Source organism: Alosa alosa, chromosome 24 (assembly GCF_017589495.1).
Source record: "Alosa alosa isolate M-15738 ecotype Scorff River chromosome 24, AALO_Geno_1.1, whole genome shotgun sequence".
NCBI lineage: Eukaryota > Metazoa > Chordata > Actinopteri > Clupeiformes > Clupeidae > Alosa > Alosa alosa.
Genome location: NC_063212.1, coordinates 5,204,829 through 5,222,824, shown reverse-complemented (window position 1 = coordinate 5,222,824; position 17,996 = coordinate 5,204,829). Strand labels below are relative to the sequence as shown.

Sequence of the window (17,996 nt, the reverse complement as noted above, 5' to 3'; positions counted from 1 at the left end):
CTGCCTTCCTCCTCAAAATTCAGGAAGACAGATAACAGCGGGTACATTATGAAAATCCAGATGTTTGTGAGAAATACAGCATAAACCAAGACAAAAGGACACTGATGGTTTATGAGCATATGCTAAGTCACTGTCAACAGTTAAAGGAGAGAGTTCAAGTATAAAATGTTTTACAGGGAACCAAATGGGTGTAAAACCGACTGTTGTTCCTACCTGTGATAGCAATGTTACATGCAATACCGGGTCTTCCGAGGGCATGTTCCTACCTGTGATAGCAATGTTACATGCAATACCGGGTCTTCTGGGTGGGAATCGGAAATGTCAGAGACTTCATTCTCCTTATTGTAGCTCAGTATGGCATCAACAAGCTTGAAACTGTTATTTTAAATATTGTGTGGCTTTATGTTAGTGAAGTAGAGGGTACGAAGAACCAGTTTGCATTATTTTGGACAAGTCAAATCTCAGCATAAACATAATGAACTTCATCATATTTTTAACTCAGGTAAAAAACTTGGCCCATCTGTTATTTCTGTGTCCTTTGTCCTTGTAGCATTGACTTTTTCAGAATATTCCCCAAAAATTATGGTTTATGTGACACCTGTCCCCTATGATGGTAAACACACCCCTGCAATTTTCCGCTGTTGCCTTTCCTCATTGGGGAGGCCATTTGAATTACCAATGTGTATGAATTGTGTTGAACTTGCATTGCTTTTACTCTGCTGTTCTGCATTGACAGTGTTCAACTGTAACTAACTGCAAATGCATAGGTTTCCTGTAAACGCACTAGTCCTAAAAGATTTTTCTCGATGGAGATCTCCAGTGAAATTCTCTCGCACACTACTCACTCTACTGTTACCTTATCCTGCCCCCACTCTCCCCTCCCCATCTGCCCCCCTACCCCTCCGCTCCTCCCCCCTCCCTGAGCAGCAGCTCCTTGGCCAAGTCGGGCCGGCCGGCGCGCACCAGGCAGCGGGCCAGCAGAGGGGCCTTGGGCGTGTGTGAGGGGAGGCTCCTGCGCCACAGCCCCAGCACGTGGAAGGCCTGCTGGGGCAGGCTGTCGGCGGGCGCCCTGAGACGGGCCAGCTGCACCGCACTTCGCTTCACCCGCAGCGCCAGCAGCAGCAGCGCCGCCTCCTCCTCACACAGCTCCTCACACAGCCACGCTAGCAGCTCGTCTGAGAGAGAGTCTGAGACACCTACACACACACACACACACACACACACACACACACACACACACACAACACACACAATGAGAGAGAGAGAATAGAGATTAGTATGCAGAGACATTCAGACAGTCAGACGGATCTATATCTTGCCTTAAGTTAAGACAGACAGTTTTTGTTTCTATTAGCTAACTATTCACAGGCTGTCTTGGTGAGATCTCTACAAAAATGTTGTTTTTGTGGAATACTATTTACAAATCTCACCATAATGTGTGTGTGGCATCACTTTTGCACTTGCTAGCCGACTGGTTATTCTCAGTTTCTGATCAAACAAAGAGTGAGAGAAAGAAAATATTTTCAAACATCAACGATCAAGGTTGTCTTACAGGAAGAACATGCTTAATTTATCCATAATCAATTTGTTTAAAATATTAAAGTTGCTCATGGTGTATACCTTGGGTAGAGTGAGAGAGAGTTTACACACAGGCTCCACTAGAGGGTGCTCTGGTGAAAGAACAGCTGTGTTATCCATCCAGACCAGCTGGGTTCTTGGGATCCGGTGAAAGACAGCTAAGCCTTTGTAGTGTGGAGAGCTGTAATTCCCAAATGGGTCCACTACGGTCAGTTTGAGATATTCGAAGCTCTTCCGTTGGTGGTGAAAGGTGATGGTCTTTGGAGACGTTGATCCTCGATCAGCTATAACCCAACAAACACATACAAATACACATGTACTCTCAAGTTCATATAGACCCCCCCCCCACACACACACAGACATCATATGTTTCTCTTTATCACACAGGGTGCATAGGGTGAATCGTATCAGTCTATGTGTATGAGAAGGCAGTGCGTACGTGTGTGTGTGTGTGTGTGTGTGTGTGTGTGTGTTGTGTGTGAGTGAGTGTGGTGTTTGTGTGAGGGTATACGTTCATGCCCTGATGGGTCTGTTGTTAAGCAACTTCACTGGAATGCTAATGCAAGTGTCAGCATGCTTGTGCACTGCATCTAGATAAGTTCCTGGATCTGCTTAGCCTAGAAATCTAGACGCACCATAGCGGTGGCAAATTAATTTGCTCAGCCTGTACGTCTAGTATCAAACCATAGGGATTTCTATTGGCTGACACCGTGGACTTCATCCAATCACAGCGCTCTATTTTGTTAGAGAGTCTTAAGGCGGGCTTAACAGGATAACGACAGTCCTGTGACGGTGAACAACAAGGAAGGTGGCTATGGCTAACGAAGAGTGCTTGTTTGAATCGGCGTTGGCGTCAACTTTGGAGGAGTTGGACTTGTGCTTTTCTTTGAAAGTTGAGCAACACAATGCACTTAAGTAATTCCTTTCGAAGAAGGATGTATTTGCCGTTTTGCCGACCGGATACGGATATGGTTGTAACGCTGGCCTATTGCATGCCTAGGCAGTTTGAAAGACAATTCTCTGCCCGCCCCTTAGATTAAGCGAGGTAAATGGTTCGATTCCAGACTATACATTTCAATGATATAGGATGGCCCTCCAGGCTAGGATCCGCTCTGAATTAAAAAATGTTTTTTTTTTTTTGTTTTGCAATGCCATGCAATACAATGTTGTGCTATTTAATATTCAGGTATGAGCAATACTTTGCAACATTTGCAAAGTCTGAATGCATGAGATGTGAATTAAAGCTGTCTCAGCAACTTTTTCAACTAAGGAACCGTGTAAAGTGGGATGTGGCATAGGTTACTGTAATTTCACTGTGGTACATAATTAAATTAGCTTACCTGACCTGGCGCCTGTGCATGTACCTGTGATGTTCCCACTGAAGCTCAGCAGTAGCTGGTCTCCCTCGCTCATGGCGATCTCCCCTGAGGGATCGGGCGGGCCGCAATAGGCCTGGCCCTGGAGTTTGGCCAGCTCCCAGCCCAGGTCTCTGCTGGGCAGGGCTGCCACCACCACGCTGTGGGGGTCCTGCCTCTGACGCCGGAGAACAATGGTTACCATGACGCGGCGCACACAATCCTCAATCTCCTCCACCATGGCAGACAGATTGGAGGATCTAGTAGGGAACTGCAGACGCAACACTATTAGCCTGCAACAGAGAGAAACAAGGACAAAATCTTTGAGACATTTTTACTGAGTTTAAAGATGAATTAAGGATGGGTATGCATGTGTTATATACTGTACTATTATTAGCCACTTGGAGGCCCTTGCTGCGAGAATCACCTCTCAAAGTGCTCCATCAGTTCAAAGGAAACCAGGCCGTTCTGCAGGTTCCTGATGGAGACATCATCTAGAACGTTCCACTGTTCCTCCTTCCAGCCCAACAGAATCAACTGTTCCTTGGCAAACTCTCTGGATGTTTTTACCGAATCACTCATAGCCCTAAGTGTGCAAACACATTCTACATCACACTTACAACTGCAATAGTCAAACATACATGCACAACACATAACATAAAGAAATATATAAAATAGAAATATGATGGTAGATCATAGATATGACAGATGTTACGAGCAAATGGAATGACAGAAAAAGCCATTATTTATTTTTGGGTAATACTAATTTTGTTACTGTAAATTGTGAACAACGTTGCCACTCTGCTTTGATTGATTAGTATTAAATATGTGGTGGTTGCCAGTGGGCAGAGTACACTTCCTGCCAATGGGCAGAGTACACTCCCTGACACTTGGGATCCCATGAGAGATGTGGATCTAAACTCCTTTAGCTAGCTCGTCTGCCCTGCGTGTCTGAAGTTGTGAGATTTTGGCCAGTGCAGGACTACAAGACGTTGACAAAGTTAAACTAATCTTAACTTTCAAGATGACAAGCGTTGGGTGACGAGTGAATCTCCGGCTGTCTGTGCCTGGATAAAAAAGGCCTCTATTCTCACCGGATTCTCTGCTGGAGCGGAGAGTCCTGGATGTAAACAGCACTGGTCGGCCGGGGTGGACCAGACTCTCCGTCCTCCCCTGGCCTTCGCCTTTCAGGGTTGGAGGGGCAGGGCAGCGTGAGGACCAGGGGCCTGCGGGGGGGCTGGCTGCTAGGGTGGCTGAGGTAGAGGAGAGGGCTGGTGGACAGGACGGCCCGGTACACGTCCTTATTGGACTTCAAAGCAGACAGCAGGCTGGGCTCCACCGGCTGGATCTGACACAGGGAAGGATACAGACACCAGCTGAAAGGTGACTTTGTATTTTCACATCTTCACATTTCACATTTCGCTTTGCCCGAAATAACAGCGCGAACTACTCAACGTGTTACAAGGGGGCAGAACCCAATTTGGGAGTTCCTCTTTCTCATGTGTTGCCATGAGACAGTGAGACAAAGATTTGAGACAAATCCACACACTTTCTCATGCTTAACAAAGAGTTTGTTATTGAGTACGCAAGTTTGCACACATCTATAACATACTGTATATGTGAGTGTGTGCGTGTCTGTGTGGACTGCTGGCGCTCCTGTTTCTTAGCTTGCTTGTTTTTAATTACTATGGCCATCATGTCATCTATAGTCCTGTTTCATTTATTTTTAAATTGTTACTTTTAAATTGTCATACCTGCCCAGGGACTATGGTGGAAATTAGCCATTGTTGCTATAAGCTGGCCAAACACATATTTTCTTGTATCACAAGATTAATGTTTATTTGTGCATTGTCCCTGTTTTAAATACAGTAAATTCCAATTCCAATCTTTGGTACAACTGTGGTTCAGCATTTATTCAGGCACCAATTCAGTTTTGCTTTTAAATAGCCAGAACATTTGCTATTCTAAATTTCATTCCATGTTTTTGTATATGATCCATAAAAATATTGGAACTCAAAATAGTAAATGTTATAGGGTGATTTTGTTGCCTTCGTGAGTGCTAAGTCATTTGGATTCTATAGCTTATGGTATAGCGTTTCGTCTCACAATCCAAATTACAAACTGGATTCAGTGGCCTATGTTTCTGCATGATAGGTACTGTACCACAGCTTGAGCGATCACGGGAGAAGTGAAGGATCCTGGGAGGTAGTCCAGGCAGATTCTGGGGTCTATGCTCAGCTTTAGGGAGAGACCTTTCTTGGGGATGGTGTAGCTCTCCTTCCTCAAGCAGGACACCACTGCAAACACACCCAGAGTGTACACGCGCACCTCTGCATACGAACCCTGAGAACACACACACACTTACATAACATACATAACAAAAACTGTGCGATCATGTGGTCATAAATAAAATTGGCAAAGATCTTAATCAACAACAAAAAAACAAAAAACACCTTCTGTCCTTCGTAGTTGCCCTCCACGGACACAGGGTTCACATAGCTGACCCTTGATGCCTGGTCAACAAATTTCACTATGATGTCACGATAGTTGCTGCGGTAGCAGGATCTGAATGGAATCGCCACGGTGATGGGAAAGGAGCACTTGGTGTTGTTCGGCAGCTTCAGCCTGAGGACGCTGCTGACTAGCTCCTCCAGATCTGACACCATCAGTGAACTCAGGCCATTCACAAGGTCACAAGTCATGACCTTCGCCACCCCCAGAGGGGCCGTGATGTAGCAGAGGGTGGGCATGTCTGATGCGTGCGATTCAGGCTTTCCTGTCAGTCTTACAATGAGAGGCTGTATTACTGAAGAGGCGGCTGTTGCCATTTTATACAAAAAAAAATATGAGCACATGCATTCACTGCAGCCATATGTTCCTGAGTGATTGTTAGTTATAAGAAAGACAAAATAAAGCAGCCTAGTGATATCACATATAGATCATCCAATTTACACTCACCCTTTCGTCACCCAGCCATGCCTCACTCCTTGATTTTCCTCCTCCAACTGAGCATCCCTCTGCCCTGCCTTCCCCTCCCTCAGACCCTCTTCATCTTCTTGTCCTTCACTCAGTGGCGTCCTCCCAGATGACCCACACATCTGCCTGCGTTGACCCCCAGCAGCACTGTCTCTGTTTGTGGGGGATACGCACCCCACGTGGTCCTCACCGGTTCCAGGAGGCCGTCGGCCTGTTGACCCTGAGTCCTGCTGGACGTCAGTGCTGTGTGATGAGTGACACCCAGCCCCCAAAGGCGACATGTCATCTTCAGAGTGTGCTGTGCTGTGGAGGCTCTCTTCATCTTGTAGGTCAGCCGTAACATTTTGAGCACTGTGACTGGTTTCTGTGTTGTCTGGATCTGATTGGCAAAGGTCCATTGATATGGTTGTGCTATCCCTAAATGTGTCCACCTTATGTTGCTCCGTATGTGCGTGTGTCCCTTGATCATGTGTAGCAGAATGTGTATCCACAGATGCTCGTCTCCTCTCCTCTTGTTTATCCATATCAGTGCATGTGTACTTCTCCTCAGAGAGGGTACTGATGGCTCGGCTAAGTTTCTGTGCCATTTCACTTAGTCTGGACTCTATACATTGAATATCCCCCAAAACACTATTGATGGTTTCAGTTATCAAGTGACGAGGAGGTTTGTCATCAACTGGAACATCTACAACAACCATTGGAACAGTCTAGTTTGTTATTCATGCATTTTTCTCTGTGTAAGACTTTCTACACTTGCAAAGTAAGCATCTGGAACAAAAACACATGGGGCCTTAAATAGTGGACAAGTGCAAAGCCTAAAGTCTACCTAAAGCTAATTTAATAACTTGGCAAAAATCAATTGGCTAAGTTAATACCATGATTAAGTGCCTAAATTAAAAACAGTGACGGGCCAGTCCAGTGATCTCATGCACCACGTAATAGTTTTCATGTGCATGCATGAGACACTTTGCTCTTTGCCTGACTTTGCACTTTGTACATATTTAAATGAGGGTTCACAGCATTCTAATACTAATAGACTACTGTATATTTCATGTCTTTCAACTTCTACCCAACGCCTTCTTACCTGTCAGTGGAGTATACTGCCTCCCATTACCTGCCTGTTGCCACTGTGAGCAAAGCTGTGCTGTGGTGCTCGCTGCATGTCTCCAGGCTCGGATTCTCTCAGTGTGCACGTCTCCCAGCCCCCTCAGGAGCTCCAGCAGTGTCAGCAGGGACTCAGCAGTGATTACCTGACCCAGGAGGAGCTCCTTGCCCTGGGGAAGCTGTCCCTTCTGTCCCCCTTTTGTGGTTTCCCCATCCAAGTGATGCTGAATACTCTGGGAGATGTCCTCAAGCAGCTGAAGCAGGTGGTCCTCTGTGTGACTTGCTGTCTGAGGATCCTTGCAATGTTCTGGGGTAGGTTCCACTTGAAGTTCTCTAGTATGGAGTTTTGTCTCCATTCTGAGCTAAGTCTGGCTCTTTCTCTTAATGCTGGTTCTCCTTACCTGGTCGTCCAAGGTTTCATTCACGATACAATTGGAGCCAAAGCTAACTAGTTACTTTTGCGGAGTATACTGACTCTTTCATTGTTTCTTTGTAAACATTTCTTTCTTTCTTTCATTCTCTCTCTCTCCCTCCCTCACACTCTCTCATACTATCACTGCCTCTCCTCCTCTCCCTCTTACATTAGCCTTGTGAATGCTATAAAAAGGGTGTCCATGGCAACAGGTAGGTGTGTCCGGACACAAAGGGGGCTCTTTTTTTACGGCGAAGAGGACCCTAAAAAAGAGTTATGTCTGTGGACCTGAATGAGACCATGCTCAGTGGCCCAGTAAACAGGTCTCTCCTCTTCAACAATGTATCCAAACGTCACACTCCAGTTTAAATAGCAGTGCACACAAATATATAAACACACACACACACACACACTCTCTCGTTCTCTCTCTCTCTCTTTTTCACACATGCATTACCGGTACACACAATTATGGGCCCTTAACACTTACTGATGACGTATACGTATACAGGTATGGTCTGCATTCTAAACCAATACATTCTTTTGTCCAATTCACCTAATTATTCCTCTAGTTTACTGTTCAGTATTTTGCTTAAACAATTCTGATGTTCACAGTCTAAGCTCTGTAATAGGAAACAAATAAGAAACTCTGATTGGGCCATAGACAATCAATAAACAATAAAAAAATCAACACAGCGCTTCAAGGGCACGGAAGGAACATTGAACTATGGCTGCTGAATTCAATTCAATTCAGAATTTTGTGAAATTGAAACTGCAAAACTGAATCATGGATATCAGCTTATCTGTGTATCTTGACATGTGTATCTTTGGACAAAGGCGTCTGCCAAATCCCATAACCATAACTTTAAGAATAACCATACAGATTATCAACATCATGTGCTAAACACTTTTAATGTTGGCGAGACCACAGATAGCACAACTCTCTCTCTCACACATATGCACGGACGCACGCACACACACGCACAAACTCAGCACTCAATAATTTTCACTTCAATTTTCACACGCTGAGGTGTGGGGCTTTATCAGTATGCTGTTACAGAAGAGGGTCACTCAGAGACCAGTGCTGGTTGTCAGCAATCCAAACAGCTCTAGGCTCATTAAAGTTCTGCTCTTATCAGTCCCACTCGTCTGTTGAAAGGGGTTAGATGATTTGAGTGATTGTCAAACTCCAGTTCTGAGCCTTTCATGGCTTATTTACATGTGACCCCTCATTTTAGCTTTGACATGACTATGCCTGCCTCTCTCTTTTACACACAGACGCACACACACACAGAGACACACACACACACACAAACACGCACGCACGCATACAGATGCCCCATCGCACATACATTTAAAGTCTGTCTCTCTTTCTCTCTCTCTGACCTCCTCTTGGTCCCCTATCCTCTCTGTCCACCCATCTCCTCCCTCTCATCACACAGCTGGCATCAGGCCTAGTTGGCTAGCACCAGGCATCCTAACGATCCCCCCTCAACAACCGAGTGCCCTGGGCACAATTACCAACCCTACCCACTCCCCTCTCCTCCACCTCTGGATAAGCACTGCCTTTTAATTACTATTAGAATGAGGACACAGCCACATCAAGGTTGAGTGACCTTGAGCGTCAGACATTTCAAAAAGCACATGGGCCTCGAGGAGATTTTAAAAATCAATGTTAAAGGCTAGCAGGGGGGACAGAGAAACGGGCACAGAGGTATTTTTGAGGGAAAACATGCAACATACATATGATCGCTAGATGTGGAAGTGTTTTGGACAGCCTCCATGTATTGTTGTGGTCATCAAAAAGAATTATGTGCTGGGAGTGTTGACATGGTGGAGGCTGATAAGAAAACATGTCCCTGCATGTATTATAGGCTGACATGTCTTTAGACATAGAGACATGCAGTGAGATAGAGACAAACATATTAACACAAACGACCCCCTGCCCCTTCCCAACTCACATATAGTAGGTTACTCACAGACTCACACAAAGTCCAAGCTCAGTTTATAAACTACTGCTCTGTCCGAGCTCGGAGAAGCCTGTCCGGACTTGCCCAGTACTGATCTCTGGTGGTCAAACGTAGCATTTTTCTTGTTCAGTTCAAGGTGCTTTCAACACTGAAATAAAAAGATCCTTGATTACTAACCTCTCTGGTCAGTGCCGTCATTGCTGTCCAAAGTGTCCAAAACTCTCACAAAAATATACCCTACGGTAAGCTGTTCCATTAAGTCCATTTTTTAAATGACTGTAATCTGGGAAAATGTGTTGGATGTCATTGCTGAAAAATGCAGCAAGTTTGAAATTAGGGCTACTGTACATGCCTTGGATCTAACTGCCATTACACAGATCAAGTGCGAGACAGTTACTTTTTCTAAATAAAAAATGTCCATGTTTTTACAACAAGGTTTATTTATTACCGAATGAAAACATGTCACCAATTTAGCCTTGCATTTTAAGGTCCCAGCACACAGCAGCATGTGCTTCGGTTATTGTCTATAGGCTACAGAAGAGACACACAACAGGAAGAGCAAGTGATCTATTATTATATTGTCTCTATTTAATATCAATTAATAGGCTATATCTGCTTGTTAAATATGGCTGCACACATAACTGAGAGATTTTAACATTATACTATGTTTTTCTCTTCTCAAAATGATCAAATGTCATCTTCTTTAGTTTTCTCCAATCAGGCTATACCAGGGTTTAACTTGTTGGCAGGTTATGGCAAGTTGAGATAACAAAAATGAAATGTAGAAGTGGTCAATTATCCTGTGCAGTGTGCACACAACCTATCACACAACACATCATGGCCATGAGTTTACTATGTGAGTTCTGTGTTGACAAAAAGGAAGAAGTGCCACTGAAAGAAAAAGTACACGTGTGTAGCCTAGTGTGTTATGCCCGTCTTGCACAGGAACACCATGGTGCATTCTTTTCTGCAGAAATGCATAGCCTGGGGCCCCGTGTCAAGTTGAAACCTGCACGGACAGGATTGCTGAGCAGCGCATTCTGAATACAAAACACACCCTTTCGCTTTTCGCCCGTCGTTGTAAGTTTCCGTCAAAGCGGCAAGCAAATACGAGCATAAAGTAAGGCTAAACAACATCTTTTTCAAAGCTAATTAACGTTTTCCGCTCAAACTGTACACAGCGCCATGCAAATAGTGCTATCCTAATTCCATTTACATTCATTGACTAACCTTTGTTCACAAATAGGACTTAGCCTACATGAAGATATGAAATGAAAACGAAGGACAGTTTACCAGATTTATGTGGCGTGGTGTGGCAGGGATGGGCGTGGAAGGTTCATTATGACAAGCCGTTCCATTCTGCCTAGGCTAATTTTTAACAACATGTCTTTTTCTGTGCACTCAAATAAACGGGTGTAGAAAGATTTACTAGGAAGTAATCCCATCATACCCTAAATCCACCATTTAAAGTAACACTATTAGTAGCCTATCTTGCATGTAACAATTACAGGAGTGAAGAAGTAAATGAAAGTGAATTAATTAGTTGTTGTAATAATTAGCAGACTCATAGCCTATAGGTTCATGAAATTGTTTTTAAATACCTTTATCAAGGAATGTAACACATTTCCAGTTTATGTCTGATATCAAACGAGCATAGCCTGAACTTGTTAGATTTTCATTGTATCCATTTCTATTAACCAGAGTCTAAAAAGTCGAAAGGACTTGCCTGAACAGGAAAAGCGAAACAGACGCGTGTAGCGCTAAACCGCGAGTAGGCGGCTACGTCCAGTGGAAGTGCTGCTGGCGGTGAAAAACAGTTTAGCCTACTAAAGTAATGTTAGCCAAAGAACACTGATCAGAAATGAAATGACAACTGGGCCTCCGTCTAAAGATTTTGAGGTAAGATTCCGGCGGCGAATAACTCATTCAAATTTACTTGGCTCAGGTGAAGAAGACTTTATCGCAACAGTGTGGTGCTCAAAGTTGAGGGAGTGATGACTGGGATTGGACTTTTAGCTGGATTTGACAAATTCTTCCGAGTGTGGACTAAGTACAGTTTTCATTCAAAGTAGCCTGATAATGAACGAGAGTCAAATTATTATTATTTTTTTTTCAAAAAGAAGTACAAATGTATAGGCATCAACACGAGTTGTCAAGTTATCAAAACGATTCGGGGATGACAGACAGATAGGACATGGTTCGCAAACTGTCCACGTGCGGTGCAAACAAGCCTAATTTGTAGCTTGAAAGAACAAACTTGAACTTGTACAGTTAACCTAAACGTTTAGAAAAAGTGCAGTGATCTTGACTAACCACATGTTTGTCATGTTCTCTATATGAGGCTGTCTCTGTTGGGCAGAGAATGTTTACACCAGACCTTTATGCAATAAAGATCTTGGCACAGAAGGTTGATTACAATGTAGGCTGTTGTGAAATCAGTAGTGACCTTGTAAACAGAGTGAGTAGTATTTTTTCCAGACCTGTGTATCTAAACATATATGAAAAGTCCTCAACTGATTTCATATACACTAATTACATGGGCTAGGCCTATTGCATAGTAGGTAATACTGAACAGTCACTCTTACTACTGTAATGCCAGCTTCCTCATGGTCACTTAAGTGTGATCATCTTACAAAATTATTGCTTGTGGTGAGTTTGCGAGGGCCCTTGCAAAATGACTTTAGTCAGACGTAAAACAGTGGCGGCTGCGTGAGGTTGGACTTTGCTCAGGCATGGCTACTCTTGAGTAATGCCAAGCACGTATGAGTCACTTACAAGGAAGGGCTCAGTCATACCTGAGATAGATAGACAGACAGACAGACAGACAGACAGACAGACACACACACACACTTTGCTTACACATGGTATTCTTGTTTGTATTTGAGAGAGAAACAACACACACAGACACAGTGGTGACTCTCTTGGTACGTGTCTATATGCCCCACATGTGTTGCTGGTGTGTGTGTGTGTGTGTGTTTGTGTGTGTGTGTGTGTGTGTGTGTGTTTGGGCCCACTATTGACTTCCTGCAAAACCACCACTATGATCATGCGTGAGAACCTTTGATAAGAAGTGTGGTCCTCACTCTGCATTCTCCCTGGTCACAGTCATCTCATATAGAGACACGTTTTGCTCCCTAATGCATCTTGTGTGTACATACCACTCCTTCACATAGCACTACTTCTGCTAAAGTCACCCTTTTTCAATTCAGTTCTGTTGTATAACATTAAACCCATTGAAATCATTTGAATGCACTTTACAAAGCCTCTACTGGACCTTCTTAGAGCAAATAAAAGGTGGTCTATTTCATTGTGGTCTGTGGTCTATTTCATTGGGGGCCAAAACGCTGGCGTTGTAGAATTGACTTTTGAGTATTGACCGGAACATGCATTGACAGCGAAATAGCATATAACGATAGTCTTGGGGACAAACACACTACGTCAAAGTAAATTGCTACTTTAAGCCACTAACAAGGCTCAAAATATCATTGCACTTTTGAAATGCTAGTAATGTAATGCACTGACTGCATACATGGTCCACAAGGTTCAAATGACTAGTTTGTCAGTAGGTACCCTCTCCACACACACACTAGTCTATCAGACCAGAAGAGTTATTTCTTCCCCTGAGGATTTTTTAAAAATGTTTTCACTTCTGCATATCTTATCCACAAGGAGCCATTTTACATAAATAGGAACATTAAGTGTGAACTTGTGGCCTGGTTCTCGAAAGCGTGGTGTGAATCCTCTTTCCACTGACGGCTTCTTTAGGTGTCCCCTAGAGACAGCATCATTTGTTTCTGCATGAGGAGATTGTTAATGAGAAAAGAAGTGTTTACTGCAAGTCTAAACAGAGATGGAAGACAATAATATTTATATATTTAAGACGATGTTAAGTCTAAACAACATATTTAAGGTCTTTGTCTGATATTTTGTCCTGTGGAAATGAGCTCTTGGAAGATGATTTATTAGTTTTCTAGACATTTTTTCTTCTGGTGTTGGAAATTCATGCAGGACTGTCCACTCACATGGTTGGCATTGCCAAAGCTAGGATGGCAATACAACAATGAACGAGCAGTAATTACAAAATAATATGATCAATAGCACACAATGTTTACACAAGTCCATGTTCAGTTTGAGTGATGGATAGGGACGATCCATTAGTAATGGTGAAGAAGACCATTCACACAGAAGAGTGTGGTTCCCCCAGGCCAAAATATATGAGATTAGACTAAAGAAGCTTTTACAACTCAACCAAATGGTTCTATATAACTAGAAGGCTTATGCATGCTTGACAATGTTTTTGTAAATGTTTGTATTGTAAATAAAGTCATCTTGCTGTGGAGTGCCCCCACTCGTATTGCTAATCAAATAGAACCTCATCCCTTCCACTGAAGTGGCAAGGCATTCTGTTTGTTGCAGAAGGAGGCAAGTCTGGTCAGCATCCTCAGCAACCTCTGACCTAAAAGTTGATCTTCTTTCTTAGAGGAACTATACTGTACCTAAGGGTTTGTTACTTCCCCAGATTTCCTAGGCAAAGATATTTTTTACTCGTTTGTCACTTTAAATACTCTTTAGCACAACCATTTTACTGTTCGATAACTTATTTAATGTTTAATATTTAACTGATGAAGTACGATGTAAAAATACAATGAATATGTAGAATGGAACATGTCCGGTATTAATAGAACATGAGGAAAGCATTGGATGCAGTTAGCAGGATGGGGGGCATTTTTCTCTTTGAAGTCTTCATGGAAGTGACAGACATTTTGGCTGTTTTGCCACAATTGCAGCAAAGGTTGGCAGGACAGCTGTGCAGACAGGACCTGAGTGAAAGCAATCCCATGTGGACGGGCTGCCAAGATGCCCGGCTGCCTCACCACCCTGCTGCCTCACCACCCTGCCATCCAGCTAATAACTGTTAAGTGGCTTGGCCAGCCAGAGCTAATGCCAAGCTCTATAGAGTGGCCTGAATATCGATTCTGTCTCTCTCTCTCTCTCTCTCTCTCCCTCTCTCTATTTCTGTCCTTCTACCTCCAGTTCCCTATACTATTCCTTTCTCTTGTCATTGCTTGCAAGTGGGGCTACATTGTGTGTGTGTGTGTGTGTGCGCGTGTGTGTGTGCGTGTGTGTGCGTGTGTGCGTGCGTGCGTGCGTGCGTGCGCGAGTCTGCGTCTGCCTGTTTGTCCGGGTTGGTGTGAAATGTGTGTGTGTGTGTGTGTGTGTGTGTATTTGACTGTTATGTGGTATTGGACTGTGTTAGGTCCTCGTATTTGGATGGAGAGATTGTATTTTTAGGCCCCTCCACCCCCAGGCTCATTTGCACAGTCTGTCCAACAGTGTAGCTGCCCTGGACCCTGGATTAGAAGTGACAGAGTGAGATTGGTGCAACAGAAATCAGCCTTGTTCACAAGATAAAGATCTGCTGCTGTGTGTGTGTGTGTGTGTGTGTGTTTGTTTGTTTTTGTGTATGGTTTGTATGTGCAGTCAATCTTATTTGCTGACTGCTGTTTTGCTGGCCACAGGGACTAACAAAACCAATGATGGGGAAAATGGCCACAGTGAGATGGGTGAAAGAAATAGTGCAGTGGCCATCAGGGCTGCTAGTGTTACTATCCCAGCCGAGCAGGCCTGCATTTTTCCTCCCAATGACTCCCAACAAAATGAAATAAAAATCTAAAATAAAATAGTCAACGGCCCCAGTACCCCCATCCGATCTCAGGCATTATTATTATTATCAGAAAAGAAAGACTCTCTGCCTCTCTTCTCTCTCCTTCTCTCTTTCTGTCTCTGTCTATCTCTTCTCTCTCCTTCTCTCTTTCTGTCTCTGTCTATCTCTTCTCTCTCCTTCTATCTTTCTGTCTCTGTCTATCTCTTCTCTCTCCTTCTATCTTTCTGTCTCTGTCTATCTCTTCTCTCTCCTTCTCTCTTTCTGTCTCTGTCTATCTCTTCTCTCTCCTTCTATCTTTATGTCTCTGTCTATCTCTACCACTGTAACCACTCTTTTTATGTGGTACTCCTCTTTTGTCTGGCTTATTGTGTATTGCTTCCCTCACCCTCTAGTGATATGATGTCTTCAAAGGTACTGCTGTGATGTTCTTCAGATGTCTATACAGGACAGAAGCTCACTGTATCTCGGTCCTCCTGAATGATTGTCTGCATCCGGCTCTGGATGCAGACGCTGGATGCTGGAATTTGGTTTCACTTTGGATAACTTAGCGTAGCACGGGCAAGGGTCTGCAGTCACACGAGTGCTCGTATTAATGTTTTTTTTTTCTTTTAGCATTTACGGTAGATATGATCAGGACTGAGTAACCACTTGTGAAAGATAACTGCAGATGGGTGTCCGGTTGTGTTGCAGTGACACTCTGGAAGGTAGACCATGGCTATGTGCATGGCGTAGTGAAACGCAACGCTGTTTTTGCACAGATGACTACTGCCATTTTCAGTTCCTTTCTATTAGTGCAATTTGGTGTGTGCAAAAGAAATCAGTAAAATAGGGTCCTGTGACGTGTGACGTGTGACGTGTGACGGTGATCATGTCTGGTGTGCATAAGCTTGACAGTACCCAGCTGCAGAGTGATCATGTGGGCGTCAGGGCCCATACCAGGTTCACACCTGCTGTTTTTATATTAGGGTTCACACTACACACATACAGTGTGCTGCATACCAACCTACTACACTTCTTTTTTTCCAGTCTTTCAGTTGTACTATAAAAAGTCATATTTCACAATCCCTTAAGAAATTAAATCATTAATGTACTCTGGTTGTTGGTAGATTGGTTAACTGTAGCACAGCAGACTAGATCCGAGAGATTATTTATAGCTGTGACATTCGGTGCTTGTGGTTTCTGCCGTGGTTTTTTTTTCTTCATTTTACACTTTGCGAATAGCTGAGTGTCATGTGATTTGCATTGGCTGTCTGTAGTGGCCTGAAAGAAGGACAAATGAAAACAGACAAACGACAATCCTTTGACTTCAGAGGGAAATCAGCTAGTCGGGTTGATTCTTTGCACTTCTACTATGTATTTTGGGCTTACCTGAGTGTGAGACGAACCGTATGAAAATATCTTGGGAAGCCTAGTTTATAGTTGATCTATTTGCAGAAGTGGTGAATGCACAACATACAGTAGCCTACGCCGTTTGAGTGACTTTTTCCGCATGAAAATGAAAAATAGATAGGGAACTGAATGATTTTGAAACCTATAAGGTTTGGCTTGATGTGTTTCCTATCTGGTCCCTGCAACCCACAGTTTATCTTTATTCTCCAATTTTCATGTTTGTGGTAAGGCTTACAGCCACTAGGCCAGTGGTCCACAAACCTTTACTTCAAAGGGCCAGCTCACTATGTCTGGCCCTAAGAGAGGGCCAGAGACTTAGAGTATGTCAGTAACTGTAAAATAGCTTAGTGCCGTGAACAACAGCCTTTTACCTTAGTTGAATATTAACCCATTACATTTAAGCATAGGCTATTGCAATCTAATACCATTGTTAGCTGTGTTTATTTTATATTGCCATCATGCCATATCGATATAAAATGTAGTTCAACATGGAAATAACTCAAATTAAATAATACTAATAAAAATACTTTAGCATTCCCATAAGTATATTTTATTCAAAATTTGTGAACTCTAATCTCTGTGTCTTTGCATACACAGCTCAAGTTGTGGCTTGAATAGAAGTTAGCCCTATTAACAATTAATTGATAAACTTTTAGAATACTTTGAACACTGATGCAGTCAGCATAGACCCATCTTACATTGTTTGCAGGTAGGCCTACATTTCAGTACGTTTTCAATGGCAAACTCAAAACAGCGCCTAAACAACCACCGGTGGACAAAAAAAGGATTACATGTGTACTTTTAAGACTCCCCATAGAGAATGTTTTGGGAGGCCACCCAGAATGAGGTGGCGGGCTGTAGTTTGGGGACACTGCACTGCGTTTTGCTCTTCTTTCTAACATAAATTCTGTTCCTTAACACAAAAGCACATCTCCCTATGAAGACCCAGCAAGTTTTGTTTTGTAAAGAAAAGCCAGTCCTCTCTCCTCAAACCCAATTAACAGTCCTTAACGCTCCCGCTGTGACATTCTACATACTAGACATTCCTGACAACGAGTAGCTCTGTTTTGTTGTGTTCATGGGTTTTGATTTAGTGCTGCACTGCTGTCCCTCCCCACACCACACTATCATATTTCCATGTATTCTGAGCCATCCACCAAATCCCATGTGTGTGGATGCAAAACGATTCTGTTGTTTTTCAGTCCCTTCAATTTTGGTTTGTCTCCACAGTCAAACTCCACCAGTGTGTCCTGCTGTCTGCTGGGGAAGAGCTGCGCTCACTACAGTGTCTCTCTGCTTGCCTGAGAGAGAGTGAGAGAGAGCGAGTGAGAGAGAGTGAGAGAGAGTGAGAGAGAGAGTGAGAGAGAGAGTGAGAGAGAGAGAGAGAGAGAGAGAGAGAGAGAGAGTGTGAGAGAGAGAGAGAGAGTGAGAGAGAGAGAGAGAGTGAGAGAGAGAGAGAGAGAGAGAGAGAGAGAGAGAGAGTGAGTGAGAGTGAGAGCATATGGATCCAGACGGCGTGGGTCCCAGTTGGGACACCCCCCCGAGCTCCC

The 17,996-nt window shown here is 43.6% G+C and overlaps 2 protein-coding genes across 3 annotated transcripts in view; one reads left to right on the top strand and one right to left on the bottom strand.

Annotated features, from left to right (window-relative positions):
* Positions 1–894: 894 nt before the first annotated feature.
* Positions 895–7,493, bottom strand: dthd1 (death domain containing 1). The gene is made up of 10 exons (XM_048237037.1): positions 6,994–7,493; positions 5,892–6,594; positions 5,387–5,717; positions 5,097–5,276; positions 4,028–4,281; positions 3,361–3,519; positions 2,943–3,226; positions 1,621–1,862; positions 1,431–1,488; positions 895–1,187 (listed from the first exon to the last, which is right to left on the bottom strand). Exons 1-10 carry the CDS (start codon positions 7,367–7,369, stop codon positions 895–897), a joined length of 2,880 nt encoding a protein of 959 aa, XP_048092994.1. The 5' UTR covers positions 7,370–7,493.
* Positions 7,494–17,903: 10,410 nt separating this feature from the next.
* arap2 (ArfGAP with RhoGAP domain, ankyrin repeat and PH domain 2) overlaps positions 17,904–17,996 on the top strand; it is a 113,381-nt gene continuing 113,288 nt past the window's right edge. For both annotated transcript variants that reach the window (XM_048236534.1, XM_048236533.1), the window contains exon 1: positions 17,904–17,996. This exon is cut by the window's right edge and continues 943 nt beyond it. In XM_048236534.1, the coding sequence (XP_048092491.1) occupies positions 17,948–17,996 (49 nt within the window). In that variant the 5' untranslated portion in view covers positions 17,904–17,947.

Bases quoted from the DNA above. Each gene is read 5' to 3' on its own strand.
- dthd1 (XM_048237037.1), bottom strand. From the start codon at position 7,369: ATGGAGACAAAACTCCATACTAGAGAACTTCAAGTGGAACCTACCCCA. The intron at 3,227-3,360 runs GTGATTCTCGCA...TCTCTGTTGCAG, and splicing joins CTGATGGAGCACTTTGAGAG to GCTAATAGTGTTGCGTCTGC. The intron at 1,188-1,430 runs GTGAGATTTGTA...TAGGTGTCTCAG, and splicing joins GATGCCACACACACATTATG to ACTCTCTCTCAGACGAGCTG.